General features: G+C 49.5%; 7 protein-coding genes across 7 annotated transcripts; 4 read left to right on the top strand and 3 right to left on the bottom strand.

Annotated features, from left to right (window-relative positions):
- Positions 1-408: 408 nt before the first annotated feature.
- N7517_001752 (FG-nucleoporin NUP159) lies at positions 409-5,267 on the bottom strand (the record flags this gene model as incomplete). The annotated part of the gene is made up of 4 exons (XM_056719482.1): positions 409-2,394; positions 2,480-4,386; positions 4,443-5,124; positions 5,181-5,267. 4 exons carry the CDS (start codon positions 5,265-5,267, stop codon positions 409-411), a joined length of 4,662 nt encoding a protein of 1,553 aa, XP_056583617.1.
- Positions 5,268-5,780: 513 nt separating this feature from the next.
- On the top strand, positions 5,781-6,847 carry pup1 (proteasome core particle subunit beta 2). Its single transcript, XM_056719481.1, has 3 exons — positions 5,781-5,940; positions 6,013-6,060; positions 6,127-6,847. The coding sequence occupies exons 1-3, from the start codon at positions 5,815-5,817 to the stop codon at positions 6,784-6,786; spliced, it is 834 nt and encodes a 277-aa protein (XP_056583616.1). The 5' UTR covers positions 5,781-5,814; the 3' UTR covers positions 6,787-6,847.
- Positions 6,848-7,105: 258 nt separating this feature from the next.
- N7517_001750 (uncharacterized protein) lies at positions 7,106-9,410 on the bottom strand (the record flags this gene model as incomplete). The annotated part of the gene is made up of 2 exons (XM_056719480.1): positions 7,106-9,042; positions 9,098-9,410. The coding sequence occupies 2 exons, from the start codon at positions 9,408-9,410 to the stop codon at positions 7,106-7,108; spliced, it is 2,250 nt and encodes a 749-aa protein (XP_056583615.1).
- A 549-nt stretch (positions 9,411-9,959) lies between these two features.
- N7517_001749 (class I SAM-dependent methyltransferase) lies at positions 9,960-11,124 on the bottom strand (the record flags this gene model as incomplete). The annotated part of the gene is made up of 4 exons (XM_056719479.1): positions 9,960-10,666; positions 10,729-10,890; positions 10,950-11,029; positions 11,099-11,124. The coding sequence occupies 4 exons, from the start codon at positions 11,122-11,124 to the stop codon at positions 9,960-9,962; spliced, it is 975 nt and encodes a 324-aa protein (XP_056583614.1).
- A 4,614-nt stretch (positions 11,125-15,738) lies between these two features.
- Positions 15,739-18,723, top strand: N7517_001748 (uncharacterized protein; the record flags this gene model as incomplete). Its single annotated transcript, XM_056719478.1, has 4 exons — positions 15,739-16,305; positions 16,358-16,561; positions 16,617-16,971; positions 17,021-18,723. The coding sequence occupies 4 exons, from the start codon at positions 15,739-15,741 to the stop codon at positions 18,721-18,723; spliced, it is 2,829 nt and encodes a 942-aa protein (XP_056583613.1).
- Positions 18,724-19,283: 560 nt separating this feature from the next.
- N7517_001747 (uncharacterized protein) lies at positions 19,284-21,272 on the top strand (the record flags this gene model as incomplete). Its single annotated transcript, XM_056719477.1, has 1 exon — positions 19,284-21,272. The coding sequence occupies one exon, from the start codon at positions 19,284-19,286 to the stop codon at positions 21,270-21,272; it is 1,989 nt and encodes a 662-aa protein (XP_056583612.1).
- A 242-nt stretch (positions 21,273-21,514) lies between these two features.
- Positions 21,515-22,767, top strand: N7517_001746 (BSD domain-containing protein; the record flags this gene model as incomplete). Its single annotated transcript, XM_056719476.1, has 2 exons — positions 21,515-22,421; positions 22,484-22,767. The coding sequence occupies 2 exons, from the start codon at positions 21,515-21,517 to the stop codon at positions 22,765-22,767; spliced, it is 1,191 nt and encodes a 396-aa protein (XP_056583611.1).
- Positions 22,768-22,843: the final 76 nt, after the last annotated feature.

Below are 22,843 nucleotides of genomic sequence, written 5' to 3'. Positions count from 1 at the left end.
ACTTCAGCCCTGACTATGCCATCGATCGAACTACATTCTTTGTCAAGTGCTATGGATGTGTCAAAAGATAGGGGGCTGACCAAGGTCGACTTCTGTGCTGGAGAGGCAAAAGCAGGTTCCACTTGCGAATACAGGGCTTGACAGCTAGACCTTGTCAGGTAAGCTTACGCAAAGAACTGCATGTAGATAGGGCTTGCATTTGATAGCTAATTTTGCCACTCATCGTGGCGCTGAAAAAAAATCCGCTACGTACGTATGTGCATGCCATGACTCCCTGGCCCAATTAAGACCACCTGATACCAATCCACGCTGAAAGCAAATTCCCCAAATCTCAGATAAGAATCTTCAGAGAAAAACCAAATGAAAGCAAATAGGAAATGAGAAATGAGAAGAAAGTAAAAATAGAAACTACCACTCATCAACGCCGCGCACCTTGGCCTGCTTGTCCTCGAAGGCCTTCTTCAAGTTGGCATTCAAGTGCTGGCGACGTGACTTCTTGGCCTTGTATTCGATGGCGTCCTCTTGCGGGAGGGCAGGCTCGCCAGCACCCTCGACGCTGCGGAGACGGCTCTGTCTCACTGAGCCATTGATGCTGGCCCGGAAGTTGAGACCACGCGAAACAGACTCGGGGGTGTGGTAGGCGCTACCGTCGATCGAGCCTCGTGACCCAGGGGTCATGGGAATACGGCCAGCAATGTTCTTGCGAGGAGTAGAGAAGGGGGACGCCTCGCGGCTTGGGGGTCCTGTGGGAGCAATATCCACACCGAGCTTGCGCATCTGTGCCTCGAGAACATCGATGTCTGTGCTCTTTCCCTCGGCCATGCCCATCATTGTAGCAATAGTCTTGGTGACGGCCTCGACAGTTGGCCGGTTCCTGCCTGTGCCATTCGCCTGCGGAATGTCGGCGATTTTGGCACGCAGGAGGGAGACTGCCTGTTCAAGAGCAGTCATCTTGACCTGGATATTTGTGTATGTGGTGCGCAGATCATGCTGGAGCGCACCTTGCTCGGCAGAAAGTGGTGCTTCGAGAATAGCGCCGATGTCAGTGTGGGCGTCAAGGGTTTTGCGGATGCTTGCAAACTGGCCCCGCAGGGTGACAACCTGCTTTGTGAGCAGGTCGCGGCATGCATCGAGCTTTTCATCCACTCCCTGCACCCGCTGGTTGTCCAATGATTGCGCAATTGAAACGATCATCTCGTCAAATCTCTCGATGTCCTTCAGGGCCATCTTCGTGTCGAGGATGTCAGCGGGCTGGTCGCTCTTGAGGACCATCACCCACTCATCAATATCAGAGGGCTTATTGGGCTGCTGGTGCAGAAGGAATCCCGCCAACGACCTAGCATTTATGCCCAATGTATCTACCATGGAGTTGATGTCACGGTAGAGTCGCTCGACCTGGCCGGCAATCCCTGGCTTCGCGGTCTCGCCCATGTAGTTTTGGTGTGGCAAGAATGGGTCCAGGGTATCAACGGGCTCAACGGGTTGAGCCAGCTCATCGCGGAGTCTATCATCATCGTCGTCGTCTGACAAGGATAGAACATCATCTTCCTGAAGTTGAGCTGCTGCATGTGCGCGTGCCTGCTTCTCTTGCTCCTCGCGAGCAACGTCACTGGCCTTTCTCAAGTGGCCATCACGCTGGGCAATCTGGGTAAGAGATGCCTTACGCGAGTGCAACGCGCCTGTGGATCCCTTACGGCTATGGGATTTCTCAGAGAAAAGCACATTCTTTTTCCCTCCGACCCGAACCGGGCTCGGTGACCGGTAGGGCTCGCGATTACCTTGGGCAATTGGGCCCGGAGGAGGAAGGATTGGCTGCTTAGGCATCTCCCCAAATAGCTGCCGGGGAAGGCGGCCTTTGTCATCCACATTTCGAGCAGGACTGCTGAAGAATCCTCCGGTCGAGCTTTGCTCGGAAACTGCACCAAACGAACTCTGAGCCGATGGCTTGGATTTAGCGAGGAATGCTTCGTCATGTGTGATTTCTTCGCCGCTATCACTAAAGTCGGACTCATCTGCGGCCTCGGAGTCTTCGTCGGAGATGTCTGATTCATCGGATTCATCTGGGATTGGTACTGCCTCTTCGGATGGGTTGACTTTTGGCTTTGCAGTAAAGTCAGGCGGCAGAGGTGCGTCCTCGGGGACAACCGCAGCCTCGGACTTTTTGGGCTTTGTTAGGAAGTCGGGAGGAAGGGGGGCGTCCTCTGTCTTGGGTGCAGACTTCTTCTGGGTGAGGAAGTCGGGAGGAAGAGGAGCGTCGTCCGTCTTCGGAGCAGGCTTTTTCTGAGCGATGAAATCGGGAGGCAGAGGGGCGTCGTCTGTCTTGGGCGCAGACTTCTTCTGGGTGAGGAAGTCGGGAGGGAGCGGAGCGTCATCCGTCTTCGGGGCGAGCTTTTTCTGGGTAAGGAAGTCGGGGGGAGAGGAGCGTCGTCCGTCTTTGGAGCAGGCTTCTTCTGCGAAATGAAATCGGGGGGAGAGGAACGTCATCTTCATATTTGAGTGAAGACTTCTTCGCCTTGGTGAAATCGGGAGGAAGCGGGGCATCCTCGACGGAGGACTTCGACACGTTGGAGGAAGCAGAAGTATCTCCGGCAGCATAACTAGCCCGGCTGGTGGAATCAGGTGGCAATGGCGCCTCCACATCGATACTTGATGTATTAGGCCAATTCTTCTTGGGTGTCTCTGTCTTATCAGACAGTACTGACAATGGGCTGGTCACACGGTTTTTGTCGGCATTGGGGCCAAACATCGACATGGTGTTCCCGGCCGGAGTTGTTGTCTTTGAACTGAACATTGATGTGGGAGCCTGCGAAGCAGGTTTGCTTACCCCGCCGAAAATTGAGAATGTATCCTTGTTCACAGGTTCGATATCTTCAGTGTCATCCATTGATTCACTCGGCGACGAGCTTCCCTTGCGGGACGTTGACACCATCTTGTCAAAAGAGCCACCAAACGAGAACGCCCCAGAAGAAGATTTGTCTTCTTTTGGCTCAGCAATGGCAGGCGAGGCTTGGCCCTTGAAGGTAGACTTGAGTTCAAAGCCACCTTGCGCAGCGCCACCAAAGGGATTCTTGACTTCTTTTGCAGCTGGAGGTGGGAACGAGGTCTGAGGCTTGGCTCCAAAGGGCGAGGCAGAGCTCTTAGCGAAAGCACTTTGACCAGAAGAGGCGGCTGCGAAGGGTGAACCCTTTGACTGCGTTGCAGCGAACGGTGATTCGCCTGACTTCTTCGCCGCGAATGGTGATTCGCCCGGCTTTGCTGTTGCAAAGCCACTAAACCCACCTCCACCGGAGAAAGAGCTGAATCCACCACCGCTAGATGGTGCTCCACTGGCCCCGAATGGGTTTGCTGGGGCACTAGGCTGTGCAAGTCCAGATCCTGTGGCCCCAAATCCAGACTTCCCGAACTGCGGCTGTCCAGGAGTACTGGGAGTGCCGAAGGATGCTCCCGGCTGGGAAGGGGTCCCAAAAGCGGGAGCACCAGCCGGAGTTGATGGCTTTCCAAAGGCCGGGGTAGAGCTTCCACCAAGCTGAGACGGACTGCCAAATGCTGGACTACTTTGTTTCCCAAAAGCAGTCGCACCCATAGTTGAAGCGCCCATACGTGACGGGGTACCGAAGGCAGGAGCTCCTGCCGGCTTCCCAAACCCTGACTGGCCAAATGCCGGAGCTCCAAACGATGACTGGCCAAATGCAGGTTGCTGTGTAGAGGCTGGGGCTGGGGTTGGAGCTATAGCCTGTGGCTGTGGCTGAGAGGGAGCTTGGGTTGCCTGATGAGACGTAATCAACCCAGAATACGGGATGTTTTGGCGAATGGAATCAGCGTAAACAAACCACCAAGATGAGAGAATACCATCATTGTTCAAAAGAAGAACCCCGGGAAGAGGCGCCGAGCTCTCCAAGATATCGGAACCCGGAAGCGGTGCAATGACATTTTCCGTGGCTGACAGGTTTTGTGCCAGGCCAATGACCGATGTCTCATCTCCAGATTCCTTCAACGGGACACTGGCACGTTTGGTGTCGTCGCTTAATTCTGTGGTCATGAACTGACCAACATGAAGCTTGGTTCGCTCATCGTTCGCCAGAGGTTGGTCAGATCGCGTGATGAGTCCGAGATCGGTTGACGCAGTTGACGCGATGATTAAGGCATCTTTCAAGTGAGGCTTGTAGTCTCTAATTCTGGTGATAAATTGGAATGCGGGGCCACGCTTCAGCATAAAGCCCATAGTCGAGCAGACTTCTGGCAATTTCTGGATGAGGAACGGCGCCTGCTTACGGCGGGTTATGATGTAGTATGAAGAAGGTGGGTTCATTCCCATGTCATCCTCTGAAACATTTGGTGTGTATGTCACAAAGAAAACATCGTTTTCAAGCCATGAGATTGAGGAAACTGTATAATCGTAAGTAAAAACACACCTTTAGTTCTGACGATTATTTGAAACTTACTGTGGCAATCTCCCTCCAAATCAGATGGCCGAGGAATTTCGGCCTTCTTCGTTCCATCTGGAGTCATCTGGTATCCAGTGCCATCGGCCAATCCAGCAACAAGCTGCTTTCCTTTATTGCTCCATGAAGCACAGCTGACGCCATCCTTGAGGACCGGGCCATTGGGCCCAGGAACTAGGCTCCCAGCCTTGAGATCTGCGATAAGAAGCTCGCCGTTAACAGTGACCAGCGCGACAAGTGTGGAGGAAGAGTCGGGGTTTGGCGCTAGTGCTCGTAGCGACACGCCATTAGTGGGAATTGAAATCGCTGGCTGCGCATTTCCTTGCACGAGGGTGGTTGTATCGAAAACCGAGATGGCGGCGCCATTCTCCGTGGCGAGGATCAAGCCGTCGTCGCCGGGTGTGAATGCCACATGAGTGGGACGAGAAGGAAGGGGAATTGTGGCGATGGCTTGAAACGGCTTCGTTTTCTCCATATCTTCTCCAGCCGGCGCCTCGATTGACTTTCTCACGGCTTCAGAGGTGCTGATTACTAGCGCATCTGGACCAGCACCAACAACGAGGCCTGTGGTGTGTGCGACAGCCAGAAGTGAGGAGGTAGGAGCAGGAAGCGCGTCGTCGGGCCATGCTGTTGGGAGGAAGCGGATATTTGCGTCCCCGGAGACGCCTTTGAAACCGACTTCCTATAGCTATATTAGAGAGAACGATCGTGTTGATGAAGTGTTGTGGCGGGACATACATCTGTAAAAACATCCGGAAGCTCTGAACCAAGCTCCGCAGAGGCGCTTCCCCCAGCGGGGTTGGATGCACCGAAATTAAAAGCCATTCTAAGCTTTTCCGAGTTGAATGTCCCAGAGGGAGAACGTGTGCTTTCGCTTAAAGGAGAGCTATGTCTGAGAGCATTAGGTGAAGGTGAGGTGGGAGGTGTAGAGAGCGAGCGTCGATGGAGTGACTGAGGACTCCGGGAGAAGAGGTTGAGAGTATGCGCGAAAATCTTGAGGTTGCGCAGCTTCCCAGGAATGAGAAGACAAGCAAAAAATAAAAAGGGACGCAACGGGTATCGCCGATGCGCAAAGGGTTAGAGAGAGAAGTCAAGAGAGACTACATAAAGAAGAGCATTGAATTCGAAAATAATGTCCGGGCAAAAACACCTTGTTTATGCCTGATAATTAAGGCGTCGGTTTAGGCTGCGGGAGCTTCGTCACTCCAAACAGCTCACTTCCTCTTCACTTCCATCTCCAGCTTGCTATCCCATTCGTCCATCCATCCTTCTCGTTCTCCCCCGATATTTGAATTTCGCTCTTGTTTCTTTCTATACCTACTCTCTATCCTGATAATCAGTTCAGCTGGTCGCGAACACCAGCGTTGTCACGATGCCGGGCTTCGACTTCACAAACTACAACCGCAATGCGGCACTTCATGCCAGGGGTGTTCCCCTTCCCAAGGCCACAAGTACCGGTACAACAATTGTGGGCTGTGTCTACGATAAGGGTGTTGTGGTACGGTCCCAAGCGATGCGAGGAGATCCAAAAGAGCTGTGACCAAGGAGCTGACTCGAATCGCCATTACAGATTGCAGCAGATACCCGAGCTACCAGCGGTCCTATAGTAGCAGACAAGGTAAGAGATACCGATCCGACAATGTGCATTTCCTTTTAGAAGGTATCTGACATTCTTTGTCTCCAGAACTGTGAGAAGCTACACTACATCGCGCCGAAGATCTGGTGTGCTGGAGCCGGTACCGCCGCCGATACCGAATTCACCACGGCGCTCATCAGCTCCAACGTCGAACTGCACTCGCTATCAACAGGCCGCGACCCCCGTGTGATCACCTGTATGACGATGCTCAAGCAGCACCTCTTCCGGTACCAGGGCCACATCGGAGCGTACCTGGTTGTTGCAGGCGTTGACCCGACCGGTACGGGACTGTACACTGTGCACGCACATGGATCCACAGACAAGCTGCCGTATGTGACGATGGGATCCGGATCGCTGGCTGCGATGTCGGTGTTTGAGTCGACCTGGCAACCAGACCTGGACCGACAGGGCGCCATCGACATTTGCGCCGAGGCAATCAAGGCCGGTATCTTCAACGATCTGGGCTCTGGTAGCAATGTCGACGTGTGTGTGATCGAGAAGGACCAGCCCACCCAGTTGCTTCGCAACTACATGAAGCCCAACGAGCGCCCGCAGAAGGAGCGCAACTACCGCTTCCCTCGCGGTACCACTGCTTATTTGGACCAGAGAGTTATCAGCAAGGAAGATATGAAGAAATATGTCACGATCGAAACTCTGTCCGGTGATGATAACCTTGCTATTGGGGACAGCATGGAAGTTGATACCTAGATATTCTTGGAGATGCACTGACCAGTGGTCTTCTTGGGTTGATTTAATGCACGCATGGTTTCTTCTCTCCATTATGTTTTCTGTACGATCGTACTCGGGCAAGACTGCGGCTGTACTGTTCGTGGAGTTTATGCTACAAGGTTTAGAGCAGGTATGACCAGGACAGGAAATCGGAGTTTTCAAAAACTTTATGTGTCGCTCATGTAAATTGTATTCTCAGCTCAGCACCTTCTAGGAAAGGTAATATCAAAGCAGGGGTATATCGTATCGCTCTATTTTACAAAATGTTCTCGTGTAGATATCCATTCACATACTACATCTACTGCCAGTCAGGCCTCGATTCTCCAATCTGAGGCAGAGCAGTGAGCTCTTCAACGACCTCAGGGCCTTCAAACTTGCCAACGATCCAAAGAATGTACTCATACTGAGTAGCCGAGATACGACGACCGTCGCGGCGGAATCGCACAATACCAGCATGATACATGGCCCGCACGAATTCCGGATCCACGGGCCCGCCGTGTCTGCGAAGATACCCGTAAAGCCAGTGAACCATATGGAACGACTGACACGGAGTCAGGTGCTTGCAGCAGGAGAGAGAGACTGCCAGCTGGTTTATGAGGTCGACTGCAGCATGGGGATCGGGGCATCGGCTGTCCCGCGGGCCTGGGTGGTATCGCACGAGGACTTTTTCATCGGGGTGTGGAATGGGCTGCCAGGCTTTGTGGAGGCTGACCTTGAATGGGGTGTTGTTACTGAGAAGTCTGAGGACGGGCCAGATGTTATTTGAGTCGCCTGATCGAACAACATTCAAGAGCTCTTCAACTGTGGCCGGGTTTGTGAGGTCCATGCGGTGGAACATTTGGTCGAAGGTGGTGTGGAAGAGTCGCTGTATTCCCTTATATATGGATGGGTTTGTCCACACTTCTGCTAGAGAGAGCTGGGAGGTTTCGAGTTGCTCGAGGGTTCTGCGGGTGGTTTTTGTAATGGAAGTTTTGCCCTTTTTGTTCAGGGCTAGGATCAGGAGGCTGTTGTATGGGAGATCGAGGTCATGGATTTCCCGCATGAAGTCCGGAAAGAATGCTCCGCTGGTATCTTGAATCACCGTTTGGTAGAGATTGAGTAATGAGTAGATCGGTTGATCCGTTTCTCTTGCACTCTGGTTGTACATAGGCCCAGTAGATCGACCAAGCGTTCGTAGAAGCCAGAGTCGCAAAATGATCTGACGTTGAGTTGAGTGGCTCAGAGGGGCATGCTTGATCTGTTTTTGAACACACGGGAGAGGGAAATCGAACCAGACCTGTGACTTGGCAACGGTTGAAATGACTTCGGCATTCGCGAGGCAATCCCGCCATCTTTCAAGCAATTGGTTTCTGGAGACGCTGTCTGCTGAAGACGATGCCAATGACTCTGTTACACGAATGACACAATCCGCCGCACTGTTCACATCCAGCTGGCTGAAGATCTTGTCGGGAAAAGGCAAGCTTGTCTCCGAATCAACTTCCATAGTTTCCAACCAAGCTTGTACTAAAGCAGAAGGCCACTGGCTGCGACTGTCTGCATCATGGGTTCCAATGATTATTTCCTCAGCAAAACGAAAGCTTCGAGTACGCAAGAGCTCCCCAAGCCAAGCATCAACAATATCTCTGTCCAGATCGTGATACCCGAGAATGTTACAGCACCCAATAGCTTTCCACATTGCGCGGTAGTGCTTCAACAAAGCTTTATGGTCCCAAGATCCCAGAGTCTTGTTTCCTTCGACAATGATATTCGGTAGAGCGGTAATGATCAGACAGATCTCATCAGTTGAAATTGACCCCAACTCTAACGCACGATTGATGACATTCAAAACAGCGGTTCGTTTGCCGCGTTTCGTTTTTGTTCGAACGAAGATTTCGACCGCTGCGGCGTAGTTTCCCGATCCCCGCGTATTCAGGAACGGATCGTCCAAGAAAGCAATTGCTTCTGTAAGGTCTGGGTCTGAACGAGCAAGTAACCTCTCGAATATCTGCCGGCTGTACCGCGGCTCTCGGTGGAGGTCAATTCTCAACCGGCGAGTGAAGTCCCTCGCATCTTCAATGCCCCAATTTTTCCCACACAAGAATCCCTCCAGCATCTCCTCGCGCGTAGCATTGTCCGCCTTGGTGAGGTATGACGGAGGAGCATGAGCAGTAAATTCGCTGGGTTCCGGTTGAAGCTCTGGATTCTGGTCGAAGGAGAAAGGTACTGTAGGAGGACCCATAGAATGATCTACGAAACCTTCAATGAACAATTAGCAGATACTCAAAAAAATTGTGTGTCTCGTCAGACATACTCTGGGTTTCGAATGGCGCTCTCTGCCACGGTTGGTCGGTCCATTTCATGTGTTCCCTCCCATTGCGGCCAAATAAACACGCGATATCTTCAGCCGTGCCTCCCCCTATGCTTGCCAGAGCGGTATTTCTTCGCTTTGCTAGGCGCCGCCGTGCTTCCAGTGGTCCTGGAACGCAGCTCCCATGCCGCCGTTGACCGTTGGCGAAGTGACGAAACGTGGCTGCGAGTAGGTCATCGCCGATCCAGAGATGGTCAAGCGTTGGAGTAGCTGGTGGCTTGAGAGCATGCCGGTAGGCATGTCTGCCGAAAGACATGGGATTGGCTATGGCATGTGCAGGCCAATTGCTGTCTTAGGCTTGTCGCAAGCACTTGGCATCAACTTTCGCATAGCGGCTTTCCGATTCTTGGCGTGATGACTAATCTCCGCGTCGCTCCAGTTGTGGATGGGTCAACGGGCCAATCTTTGGACTTCCATTTATCACCTCAGTCTATATATGTCCACATCATATTTTCCGCCGTGGCGTTTGTTCTGGTCATTATTCTCTTGTTTTATAAATTGTACTTTTTTCTACGTTTAACCTGGGTTTCATGTCAAATTATGCCATTTAACCCTTCCAAGCCGATTTTGTTTACACCCCATTGGATGTATACCAGAGGTTCGCATAACAATATAGGTATGGAAGTGGATTTATATAGAAGGTGAAGAAAAAAATATATTGGAATCATAAACACAACGCCAATGCAATGCATGCAAAATTTTGCCCACCAAGGGTATCACATGCTAATCATCTGGAAGAAGACATGATGGGACGGGGTGATAAAAAGTAAGACAGTCATGACGAGAAAGCGGGGGGAACAGGAGCTCAGGAAGCACTTTTTCCTTCGTTGGGAAGGGGCTTCCGTCCTGTCACCACATAAAAGTTCTGATAGGCATGGACATTTCGGTCCTGTATACTCCTCCTCACATCAACGAGGAAGACTTCAATTTCAGGTTTCGACCACCCAAGGGCAAGAAAAGGCTTATATGACCACCCGGATAAAGCATCGAGCCAATTACTCTCACTCCAGGCGCCGATGGTCTTTAGCTTCTCGTCCTGCGGCCAGGTGTTTATGGGGATTTTGTGGAGTCGTTGTTCAACGTCGACGAACCCTATATCTTTCATATACTGTGCAATCCGGTGGGCAATTCGGAATTGTCTTGGTGGATCGGACTCACGGCCCGAGCGCACACTAAGGTCTACCCAATCGTGCATGGCGTATGCACTGTATCCCCCGTCTTGGTTTTCGGGAGGCATGGTCTCATCGTCACATTCCGGTTTGGGATCTAGCTCTTGACATTCCATGTATGCCCCCGGTTTTAGGTGTCTGAATGACTGTCGTAGTAGACGTTTGAATGATGGCACAGCTCCGGTCATGTGTCCGGTATGAATGAAATCAAAATAGTTGTGGTCCCACATCCAGTCTTCTTCAGTAGCATCATCGACCAAGAAATGGACGTTGGGCGGTACTTCTGTTGGCTGCACTGGGGAAAGATCCGTCCCTATGATTTCGGTGTTTGGAAACAAGGCCGCTGCAAGAAAATAATTTGAGATGGTGAGACAGTAAACTTAGGACTAGGACGGGTGATCATACACATCTCTATTGGCCATATTCCTGAGCCGGTACCAATATCAAGAATATGCTTTGGGTCTCGGAGTGGGACTTGGAATAGCTTTCCGTCCATCGCCAGTTTGAACATGTGATGTTGCATGTCCAGGCGATCCATCTCCTGTTCATCATTGGGGTATACATAAGCTAAGCACTGAATTAGCCATGCTGTGTGAGATCTGACAGAGCTGGAATTGCAAACAAACCTCCCTCGTGGTACTTGTGATAGGTTCTTCCATTCTCAACGGGATAATCGGTTACACTGTCAGTCAAGGACTGCGTATCACTGTTATGATATGGTCAGTCATTTGATAAAGCAAAAATAAGAGGTGAGAAGGGCCAATGGAGGTATTACCCGTCATCATGCAGTACCTGCATCATTTTAGGTTAGCAACAAGAAGATAGTCAAATAGCCAGAATATCAATAACTATAGAATATTGATATGGGGGCCATGTTCCATAAGAGAAACCAACTTACAGGAGCTATAGAACCCATGGTCTCTTCGACGGGATCAATGACAGGTATCGTGGAAGGTGAGCTATTTCTGGAATCAGGAAGTGAGATTCCAACGTCCCAATAAATGGAAAAGACTCAAGCAAATCCAAAAGAGGGGGAAGAGCCCGACAGCTTGGGTTAAGTTATAATCTGTGGCAGGGCGGACAGTCCCGACAACTATAATTCATAGGATCGACATTTTCGAATTCAAAAAGCAAAAGCAAATCCCGGTAAGTGGAGATAAAAAGTAAAGATTCCTAGGCGCTTCAGGCGTGAAATCATTAAAAGCGGAAATAGTATAATGTTTCTGTGAAAAGGGATTTTCGTGAGAAAGATGGACGGAATTAATATATGATTTTCACGGATTTTACTTCATTTTTTTATTTCTTGATCTTTTCTCTTTTTGTCTTTTGCCTTTCTATTCAAAGTGCAGTACAAAATATTAAAGGTCCTTTTTCCCTTCAGAACCCGAATCATAAAATCTAATTTCAACTTATCCTCCAAGGGAGTCGGGCCAAACCTAGGACTCTTTTTCCGGTGATCCTAGGATCCTAGGATGATATGTATTATGTATGCAGTTACCAATGGCATATTTCGATCCTCACGATCGAAGACTGCTGTGCTCGATCGACCAATCGCGGTGGGTTCCATCGAACTGGGAATATGCAACCCGCCCAGCCACGGGCCGCCTTCAACCTTGCTGCTGGGATTTACCCTTTAAATTCGAATCAGCGATTTCCAACCCTGCAGAATCTTGCATAGTCAGGACACCGTTATTCCCCGAGGTCCCCTTTTCTTACAAAGTCTTTGACTCGAAATCAAAAAAGTTCGGGTGTGATAATGATTCTAGACTAGGAAATCTGGGCCCCATGGCCCCGTAGAAACGCGTAACTGTTGGATTTTGCCTCATAAGTTCATATATAACAATCGTACAGTTTTCACGCCAAGGCCTGTTAGTCATTGCATGTGTCGTCCAGGTAGGTTTGTTCGGTTTGGATTCCAATATCAAAGTGCCGGGATAATTACGGAAGATTTGGAGTGGTACTGTATAATGCTCGCAGTTTTCTCGGTTCTTTTTTTTGGTTTTCTTACGCCCGACGCGGCCCTAATTGCTAGTCTCTTACTGTATTTAGGTCTAGCGGTGGGAAAAGAGGAGGTGATCCATCAGAAATCCCGCTCCGGGGCTAGAAGCCTGGGCGTTCTCTTCCCCAAATTGCTCCAAAAAGGAGGGGCACACGGATGTGGAAGTGCATCACGGAACATGTACGGAGTACAATAGTTTCCGGTACTCCGGGTCTGCATATTGACTGTCTTTTTGTATTGTTTAAATTTTTTTTTGATGACGTCTGAACTTCTGCATTGTAAAAAAGGGTTACCTATGTTGTACTCTGTACATCATATAGATATACCGAGTGCCTAAGTTGCCATCCCAAACTTCTAGGCCTACAACAATAGTAATCTTCTATCATTACTCTGTTGCAAGCGTTGACCAAAAGGGCATGGTTCGAATGTATATAAACAAAAATAACAAACGTGCCTAGGTATATCCCATGCCACAAAAACACCAATACAAATGTATCGAACCTTCTGTACCCCGAGTACCCCGAATCAATAAAAGTTGTTATCTTATATATTACTATTCGAAGCGACAGAAAGAAAAAAAAAAAAAAGGACGTAATGGGTCAGAGGCGCCTGCAGATAGAATCCCGAGCACAGCATCCCTGCAGCCGTCCCAAAAATAATGGGTCTCGATGCCATGGAGCCGGGTTTCCATCTAAAGGGAACACCCCGGAAATTTATTGGAAAATTTTTAAGTCAAAACAGCCTTGGAATTCACCCGGACCCGGCGGCCAGGAAAGTTGGTCGGGTTCCGACGTGTCGGTAACGGCCCCAGAGCCAATTTTCGAACTACATACCTTCTTCAAGGGCTTTTCAGTCGGATTTTTCCCCCTAATTTCCTAGGTATGTCGACACGAATTATTGTTTTTTTTTGTTAAACTCTGCGTCTCTAATGCTACATAAGTACAGTAAATGCGTGTTTTGGTATTTACCGAATCACAACCCACGAACTGCTAAATCGTCACTCCGCAGCGGAGCAACTCGGTAGTGGAGACAGCTCTTGGCGGATTATCTCTTTTGAGATCCTTGCTTTAGTCGCTGACATCTAAAAGTACTCACCGTATGCGGAACTTGTACAGAGTACCGGGGTTTCTTTCAAGTGGGGAGATGGATATTGGAAATTGCAGGGGCTATTAGGTATTCACAACGAACAACTCCGAATATATATACGCCCAAGCCAAGGCGCATGTTACACAAAATGCCAAGGCTATGACAATCAGAGAATGGCCTATTGGATCCAAGTCCAAGAAGAGAGACCACGTATGTATCTACCTAGTGGGTAGGGTTGTGCATCGGAAACTTCATCCAGCGAATCTGTACTGGACTCTGAAAGAAAGAGCAAGTGACAGGCGTGCTAAGCAAATGTATGCAGCGCGAATCACCCTGAGCTGCACATTACTCCCGCCCTCGGTAGGATACCACCTACATGCACCTGGAAGTATGTGCCTGGCTCCATTCTTGACAACTCATCTACTTCTAAAATAGTGAAAATCTATAGAACAGTAGGTATTTTGGAGTCAAGTAAGACATACGGCCTATTATCCTTGACAACGTGCATATTTAAACCATCCGTCTTGGTACTTTCGCTGCACCTACTCAACACTACGCGTCTTGCATATAAAACAGTTGCCTGCTGGCAAAAGGGTAGACCGCTCTAGTAATTTCACAGATATTTATTCCCCACAGACGATATCACTAGTTTTTATTGGCCGCGGATGAGAAATACATGTCTATCCGCAAGAATTACCACCTCATGGGGCAACCTTTCTCAGCAGCTTGTGGGTTGCACTAAGGACGCACGACAATACAAATACGAAATTAACTACAGAAAAAGAAGAGAAAATAAACTTCTTAACATCCTTTAGAACTAGCCAACGCCTAATAAATCCACCCTTAATTCTGTGCACGGTGCGGGGTGAATTTATTCACAGAAATGATCGGCTAGAGAGATCCACACAGTTCAATTCACGGTCTCGGCGAAAAACCCACCACGTTCTCTCCTTTGTATATTGGAGGTGGAACTGACCCATCGCTTAATAAAAGCTAAAAAGTATTTGGAATTAGAACTGCAAATCATTTGCTAGAATCTCAATTTAACTGGACCTGGGTCAAGGACGCCCAATCGGCACGGCTCAGGATTAGGCAAAAGGTGTGTGCACACAACTGTCAGACGCAAGCGACACGTAGATCATGCACGTCTACAGTTGGTATAGGGAGGAAAATATTCCCATGAACACCGCCACCACCTACTTACCAATAAGGAATTGGTATCGAAATGGTGAAGCTATTGTCAGTGCTGAGTTTCCTTTTACGGCCTGCTCTCATTCAGATAATTCCTTCCGTTGTAGCTTGCGCTCTAGAAGGGCCTTTAGTAGCTCTCCAGGACAGCCTAAATGATTAATCGGCAGGTTATATCCACTGGTGTGAGTTCTATTGGCGGGAACGTGTCCGTCCTATAGAATCCACGCAAATCTACGAGGGAGAAACAAAGAACGGCTGGGATACTCGTTGGACGCAGTACGCAGTACAATATATTGCAATACTCCCTATATCTAATGAACATTATTTGTATATGCATATCGCTTTGCTTGGTATCTCTAATTCCCAAATCTATTTTATCTGCTCATGTGCAAATCCTTTTGGAAGACGACGTATTGTCAGACAACTCGTACAGTCGCGCGTCGTTCTATTATGTCTTCCATGGTGGTTGGTTGATTGGGCCTGACTGTCAACTACATGCATGTCTTCAACCCATGTCCCAGGGAATGCATTATCTTCTTTGGGCACGGGATTCTGTTGGGCTTGGCAGATTGTAGGGCTTGGTTTTTTTCGCCCATGAAAATTGTTTTGTCGGAGTTACGGTCAAAAAAGGACAATAAAGAATACTCAAGTGGATATATATGTTAGCGGTCTCGTGTGTTCTCGTTGTTTTACACATAACTTACGGAACTTCTATAACTCATAAACATCTACACCTTTAGTTCAGTAGCCGGAATTATAAGGATATCAACAAATAGATACTTAAATCGGTTGATATATAGGACAAGATGCAAACAGCTTACTTCCCAATCGGGTTATATTGATATCGGCACGGATAATTAAAATTCCGACATGACGCACTTTGTGATCTTGAGCGACTCGAAGTACAGTGCATCAGCAAAGCTTCGGCGAGGACATATCTCTATTCTGCAAATATCATTTCGAAGCAATAGTGAACATTTTGCATTTTGTTTCCTTCATGTTTTATCTTATTGAATTTCCGAGGAGGGCGGGGTACTAAAACACCACTTTGAGTGCTGACACGCGACGCGTAGAGCCTCATCGGATAAAAAGCCTGGAGACTTGCCGCGTGACTCTGCAGTCCAATAGTTTGGATTGAAATGGTGCGCCAAACACAAGCTCGTTCCACAAGGAGCCGGGCGACACCCGCCGGTCAACTTAAACGCCAGAGACAGACAGATGATCAAGCTCCAGATGTCTATCAAGAACTATTAGAGGAGGCTGAAGCCAGAGATCCCGAGCATTTTGCCTCAGACAGACCAATCAAAAGGCGCAAGGCCGGGGATATGAAAGCTATCCCTGTGGGATTAGGTGTCTTGGAACAAACACATCGGGGCGCAGAAGCAAACAAGCCTAGCACACAACCAGTGCAAACTGTTTACGATTCATCGACATCAGAAGAATCAGACGTTGATTGGGAAGATGTTGAATTACAGCAACCACCCCAGTCTTTGTTGAATAGACATCTCGCGTCTCAAGGTGACGATGAGGTGCTCCAGATCACACTAGAGCAAGAACCCGAAAAGCACAAAAAAGCAGTCCAAAGAAGGAAGCCCTTAAATGGAGCCGAGAGGAAAGCCAGATTGGATGTGCACAAATGTCACATTCTATGCCTTCTTGGCCACGTTCAGTTGCGCAACATGTGGTGCAATGACGAGGAATTACAGGTGAGCGTTGGCCTACCTTGACATCTCGATTGGGGGCCTAACAGGATCATAGGAGTTCTTAAAGAAGACACTGCCTAGAAAAGTAATCGCTCTTCTCCATCCAGATGAGGGTAAACCACATTATAGCAGATCCACCACGTTTATGGATGGTCTCAACCAGGCTGGAGATGCCTTCACACGCAGATTTCGGGTTACCAAACCAGGAATGAAACGGGCTCATTGGGCGGAAGATGAATCGCAACTGAAGCAGAAAATGGTATCCTTCACAAGTTTTTCCATCAACAATTATTTACTGACATGAATATATATAGGAGTCCATCATGTCGAATGCTGAAGTCTTTTTATCCAAAGGGGATTTTCGAACCCAAGCGAAGACAATGGAAGGATCCCGGGACTTTGGAGCCCAGCTATTCTGTGCCCTATTGCGGTCTGTAGCCGTAGAGGCGAGACTTGTATGCTCATTGCAACCGTTGCCATTTTCTGGCACTGTGAAAGACATGACGCCATCTAAACCGAAGCATCAATATATCGTGATATCTTCAGACGATCCTGGATCCTCAACAGATGAACGCAGCAAGAGCGAAAAGTCACCTGCAGCTTTAAGGCCTCGACGGATTGGGCAACCCAAATTCACTCCCTCGCGTCCTCAGCCAAAATTCCATTCAGGCATGTGACTTCCAGCGACTGCGAGTCTATGTTTAACTAACCGCCATAGGTCTGATTCCGACATCACGAGACTCGTCATTTCCGGTAGTTTGGGTGGAAGCTTTCAACCAAGCTGCACAGAAATGGGTTCCAATTGACCCCGTCGTAACAAAATCCCTTGCTAAACCTTCGAAATTTGAACCGCCCGCGAGCGATTCGTTAAATTTGATGAATTATGTGGTTGCTTTCGAGGATGACGCCTCCGCGAGAGACGTCACTCGTCGTTATGTAAAAGCATTTAATGCAAAGACTCGGAAACTCCGCGTGGAAGTCACACGGAATGGCGAGGAGTGGTGGGAAAAGGCGCTAAAGGCCTATGAAAAACCCTTCTTCGAGGATCGGGATGAGACAGAAATTAGTGAGCTGACATCCAAATCAGCAGCTGAGCCCATGCCACGCAATATACAGGACTTCAAGGACCATCCTGTCTATGCGATTGAGCGACACGTTCATCGCAATGAAGTGATTCATCCCAAACGAATCATTGGGCACGTGGGCTTGGGGAAAAGCACAACACGGAGTGAGATATCAGAACCCGTTTATCGTCGATCTGACGTGCATATCGTGCGAAGCTCCGATAAATGGTACCGCCTTGGGCGGGATGTCAGAGTTGGCGAGCAGCCTCTCAAGCGTGTTGCTGCAAGTCGAAACAAGGGTGGAGGCTTCAGTGATGATGAAGAGGTAGACGAGCCTCAAGAGACTACACTATACGCCGAGTTCCAGACAGACATCTACGTCCCACCACCGGTGGTTGAGGGAAGAATTCCGAAGAACACATATGGAAACCTCGACGTCTATGTACCCAGTATGGTTCCGTCTGGTGGAGTTCACATCAAGCGGGCGGAGGCCGTTCGAGCTGCTCGAATCCTTGGGATTGACTATGCCGACGCAGTTACTGGATTTGATTTCAGAGGCCGCCGTGGTACGGCTGTACTCGGGGGAATTGTTATTGCCGTTGAGTACCAGGAGGCACTTGAGGAAGTTTTGCGGGGTCTTGAAGATGAGAAGCGACATGCTGCACTGGAGGCAAGAACTGCGGAGGCTCTGCGGGTCTGGCGGCTCTTTTTGATGAAGCTTAGGATCGCAGAAAGAGTCAGGGAGTATGCTAGCGATGATGAAGAACAACAGCCCGAAGATATCGAAGACGAAGTGGATGCTGAAGATGCGGGTGGTGGTTTCTTTCCTGAACCAGACCAACCAGCCAATAGTCCGCCACTGGATGTTCCGGGAAAGGGCAAAATGACACATGATCACCATTTACCCGAAGACAGAGAAATGGAATCGCCACTAGAAGAGGAGGATTATACTCTCGGAGGGGGATTTCTTCCCGATGATCATGATCCAGCTCCGGACCCGGTGGAACCTCCAAAGCCTGCGCGTTTGGCCACAAACCCGACATCGATTCCTGAGAGTATTGCTAGGAACAGAGCATTGAAAACGCCTCGCTATTCATTGATGGTTGTCCCAAACCACAGCTCAACCCCGACATCCGTACCTCAAGCCCTCGCAGGATCATCTGATGAAGTTCCTATCTCAGTAGGTTCATCCACAAACGGTGGCTCCAAATCTGCAAGTGTGGTCACTATCTCCCGCCCACTGTCACCAGTGCCAAATTATGATTCTGACAGCGAGATCGAGAAGGGATCTTTGCTTTCTGAGGACCCTGAAGATGAGGATGCAATTCCTGAATGGCTGATGTCTGATGAAGGCTAGTTCTTGATGCTCAGACCTGTTGTATGTTATGTACGTCGAACATAAAATATTCCAATAAAAAGAATAAACCCAAGACTCGCTTTCGTTAACCGCTTCACCGTCACTCATAATTGCGCTCTGCTCTCTCATTTCTGGCTTATGTAGCACTATATCGCAACCTCTTTCAACAGCCCAGCCGGGCTAGCTCAATCGGTAGAGCGTAAGACTCTTAATCTTAAGGCTGCGGGTTCGACCCCCGCGTTCGGCTATTCCTAAAAACCAAACCTGAGATTTCTTTTTTGCTCTTTATTTTTTTGTATTTCTCTAGCTAGGATCAAATAGTCCAAAATGGAACAATTGCATTATGATTTTTGTTTGTGTGTCATTACTATTCCATTGTCCACGGGTGAATGCATAGGGGGTGAATGCATAGGAGGCGAAACTATAACGCACGTACCAAGTCGATATTACCGACGCGTCGACGCGAACCGCCTCAGGCATCAATCCCTAACGTCATATATTTTACCTCTAGGCCCCAGTCTCATGTTTAAGCCTTGAAGCATTACTGTATTGCTGTTGCGATGAAAGAACCGCATGAATCTAGAAACCTGCCGGAGACTCCTCGAAATCAGTTCCGTACCCCGAGAACGCCTAGTACACGAGGTCTTCCAACAACTACCACGAAAACCGTCACCGCACGGAACCGATCACCACAGTCATCGACATCGGCGAGCACTCGTAAGCGAACATCGCTGTCACGAGTGCAATCTACTCTCACACAGATTGACTTCATCACACAGCCCACACCTGCGTATGATGACCAGCTTGGCTACATCGACGAGCACAAACGTCGCAGCGATAATCAAAACACAACTGAGCGGCCAACTGTAGATGATGGGTCCGACAAGGATTCAGACTATCTCCCTGCTCCACCAGTTCGGTCAGCTCGTATCTCCAAATTCAAGATGCGCGAGGCAGAACGTGATTTGGATGAACGCCCGCAGAAGCGGAGGAGCTCTGCAACCGTCAATCGAGAAGCATACCGAAGTCATGGACCACGAAAGAGCGAGACACCAAGAGCGAGTGCTCGTCCTAGGGGTGGCCGAAAATCCTTGGAGAAGTCAGTGGGAAAGCGGGACAAGACTTTAACTCAGATGGACTTTGTACGACGTTACATTACCATCGATGATGATGATGACGACGACGTGAACATGGGATATATCCAGCCGACGCCACAGAAGAAGGACGTTAAAGATGAACAGACCGACCATACGCTTAAATCGAATCAATCAAAGCCTACGAAGCGTCAGGCCTCTGCTAAACGAAAGCACAGAGTATTTGAAGAAGAGCTGGATCTCTCTACCGGGGAACCTATATCTCAACAAAAAGAAACACAATCGTCAAATACTGGAGGCGCCGCTGAGGGCGAACGGGCATATACAGCTCCTGTTACACCGCGGAAGCTTCGGACGCGCGAGATTCCTTCTTCACAAACGCCCGAAAGCCCTGGTCTCGCAATTATAACCTCATCTCAATTTCGCAGCGCTACTCGCTCTCCTTCAAAACAGAAACCGTTAAACCCCACCAATAATCCCATGCAATCTATCAAAGAAGAACCACCGGAGGTTCGGCGAGCGATCGAGGATTCACAGGACCCCGGAGGCGAATCTTTGCCTCGGCCAACGACATTAGGTTCTTCAGGCATCTATAACAACTTGAACCATCTTGATCCAACCCATACCGAGCAATTCCCTTCATCTGCACCTCCGACGGAGTCGACTGACCAAGAATTCCCCACGGAAGCAAATGGGAACTCGAGAAATGAACCCACCAAGAGGGAGAGGACAGTCGTCTATGAAACGGATGCGGACTCAGAATACGGGGAATTTGAGGATAGCCTTGATAGACGTTCAGTGATACCATCTCCAAAGAAAAAACACCGAGGAATTGGTCTAAGGGACGGTTCACAGGCGACCCAACGCAGCCCAGAGTCGCCCAAGGATGATTCCCAAGACCTTCCTCTACCAGCTGTGCAATCGAGCCCTGGATTGGATGATCCCCCTCCATCCGAAGGTCCAATGTCTGATGCCTCAATTTGCTACCAAAGAATGCATGCAGCTACACAATTTCCGCACGAGCCAATCCCAACGCTGAATACGCAGAAGATGTCTGAGCTTTTCCCACACGGGGGTAGTACTCAGTACCCAAATTTGGAGCCATGGAGGCCATCTCTTCAAAAACAGGCACCGGGGCTATCCTCGCAAACGCAGACACAGAGCCAAGAAGGCGACAAAGAGTCTACCGAAATGGTTCCGGAGTCGTCGCCCATCCGAGAACGAGAACGTGGAATCGAGTCCGGCGATAGTTCGTTCCAACGACCTCGTGTTCCTGGATCAGTGGTCCAAGTTGAGTCCTCGCAGGCGGTGGACCGAGATCCTCAATGGCAGGGCCGAGTCCTCTCTCGCAGCCAGCTTCTTACATCGAGCGTCATGGAGAGCATTCCGCTCCCGAACTTTTGGATGGGGAGTCAGGATAGTGTAGGAGAGCCTTATAGCTTACCTGAAGGATGATATTGTTTCCAAGATCATTGTTAATAGATTATGAATTATGAATACCTAAAATATTATTGAATATTATTGAATATTACATATGTACATAATCTTTACTTAAGTAATGCCCATGTTTGTACTCCGTACGTTGTAGGTAGTTTTGAAGATCGTCGCAAGCGGGGCGGTCGGGCCATGGGCGAACGCGGAGATCCTGCAACCTTGTGCTTCCAAGCCTTTTCTCTTTTCCTTACAACTTCCCAATCATGGATATCGCCTACGATCACATCCTAGAGGAGGCATACTCTAACAAAGAGGGAACCTCCGACTCCAAGCCCCAGGAGCCCAACCCCAATCTCAACGACGAGCTACAAGAGACCTTCCGCGCCTTCTCCAACAGTCCGTGGGGCTCCCGAATTGGAGGACTATGGGACAATGTACGCAAACAGGGAGAAACATACTATGAGGGTGCTCGCCAGGAGTATGCAGCTGCCAGCGAGGAAGCTGTGAAAGGATTTTCAGATCTTAAAGAAACACTCGCCGACCGGACAAAGGGGCTGTCTCTCAGCACAGCTGGTGTGACGGGCAGTGGTGAGGGACAAAGTGACGAAACCACCACACCTAAGGCTGCCGCAGAGGGAGAATCTGGCGACAAACCTGAAGGCGCTGGCGCCAGTGGAGAAAGCTTTATTGCTCGGTTGAAGGCGGAAGCCGCTCGGCGGCTGAAGGAGATTGAGAAGGCAGAGGAAGCAGCTGATGAAGCGATCCTACGATTTGGAATGAACATCGGCCAGAAGCTGCGTGAGGCCGTTAGTATTTTGCCTCCCGATGCCGATGAGTCTGGCAAACTTCTTTTCGAGAGCAAGGATGCCGAGGGAAAGCGGGTCATCCATGCTACACGGTTCGAGGCACAGCTGCACGTTATTCATTCGAACTTGGAAAGCTTCAGCAAAGACCCGGTCAGCGACGAGTGGCCTGGGTTTAAAAATGAGTTCAATGTCGAAATGAAGACGGATGAGATCGCCGCCGATCTGGAGAAATACCCCGAGCTCCGTTCGGCCATGGAGAAGCTCGTGCCGGAGCAGGTGGAATACGTGGAATTCTGGATTCGCTACTACTTCTTGCGTCTCGTCGTGGAGACCGAGGAGAAGAAGCGTAAGGAACTTTTGAAGGGTATATTGAGTCCATCACTCCGGTGATTTTTGTTTTCAGTTTTAACCACTTCTACTCTATAGGTGCTACTGCCGAAGACGAAGAAGAAGTCGGCTGGGACGACGATTCCGACTCTGAGTCCCAGTCTCCCTCTACTCCGCAGGTCCCCTCCGGTGCCCAGAGTCTCGCTCCCACCAAAGAAACCCAGAAAGCCGAGCCTCGCCGGTCACACGACCTGCACTCCCAAGCCGACAGCGAATCCAGCTATGATGTTGTGAGCGGTGCTGCTAGCCGCACACCTGGTAGTCCCAAGGAAAAGAGTCCCACCGTTGCGAAGGCGGACGAGAGCGACGAAGATTGGGAGTAACTCACCTATCCCCTTTCAACGACGCATCAGCAAGAGAATCGACGTTAGTTCCGAGGGCACCTGTCTATACTATATA

The sequence above is a fragment of the Penicillium concentricum genome, assembly GCF_028827145.1.
Source record: "Penicillium concentricum strain IBT 3081 chromosome Unknown utg000001l_segment0_segment0, whole genome shotgun sequence".
Lineage (NCBI taxonomy): Eukaryota > Fungi > Ascomycota > Eurotiomycetes > Eurotiales > Aspergillaceae > Penicillium > Penicillium concentricum.
The sequence above is the reverse complement of the archived record's forward strand: the minus strand, read 5'-3'. Positions and strand labels throughout refer to the sequence as shown.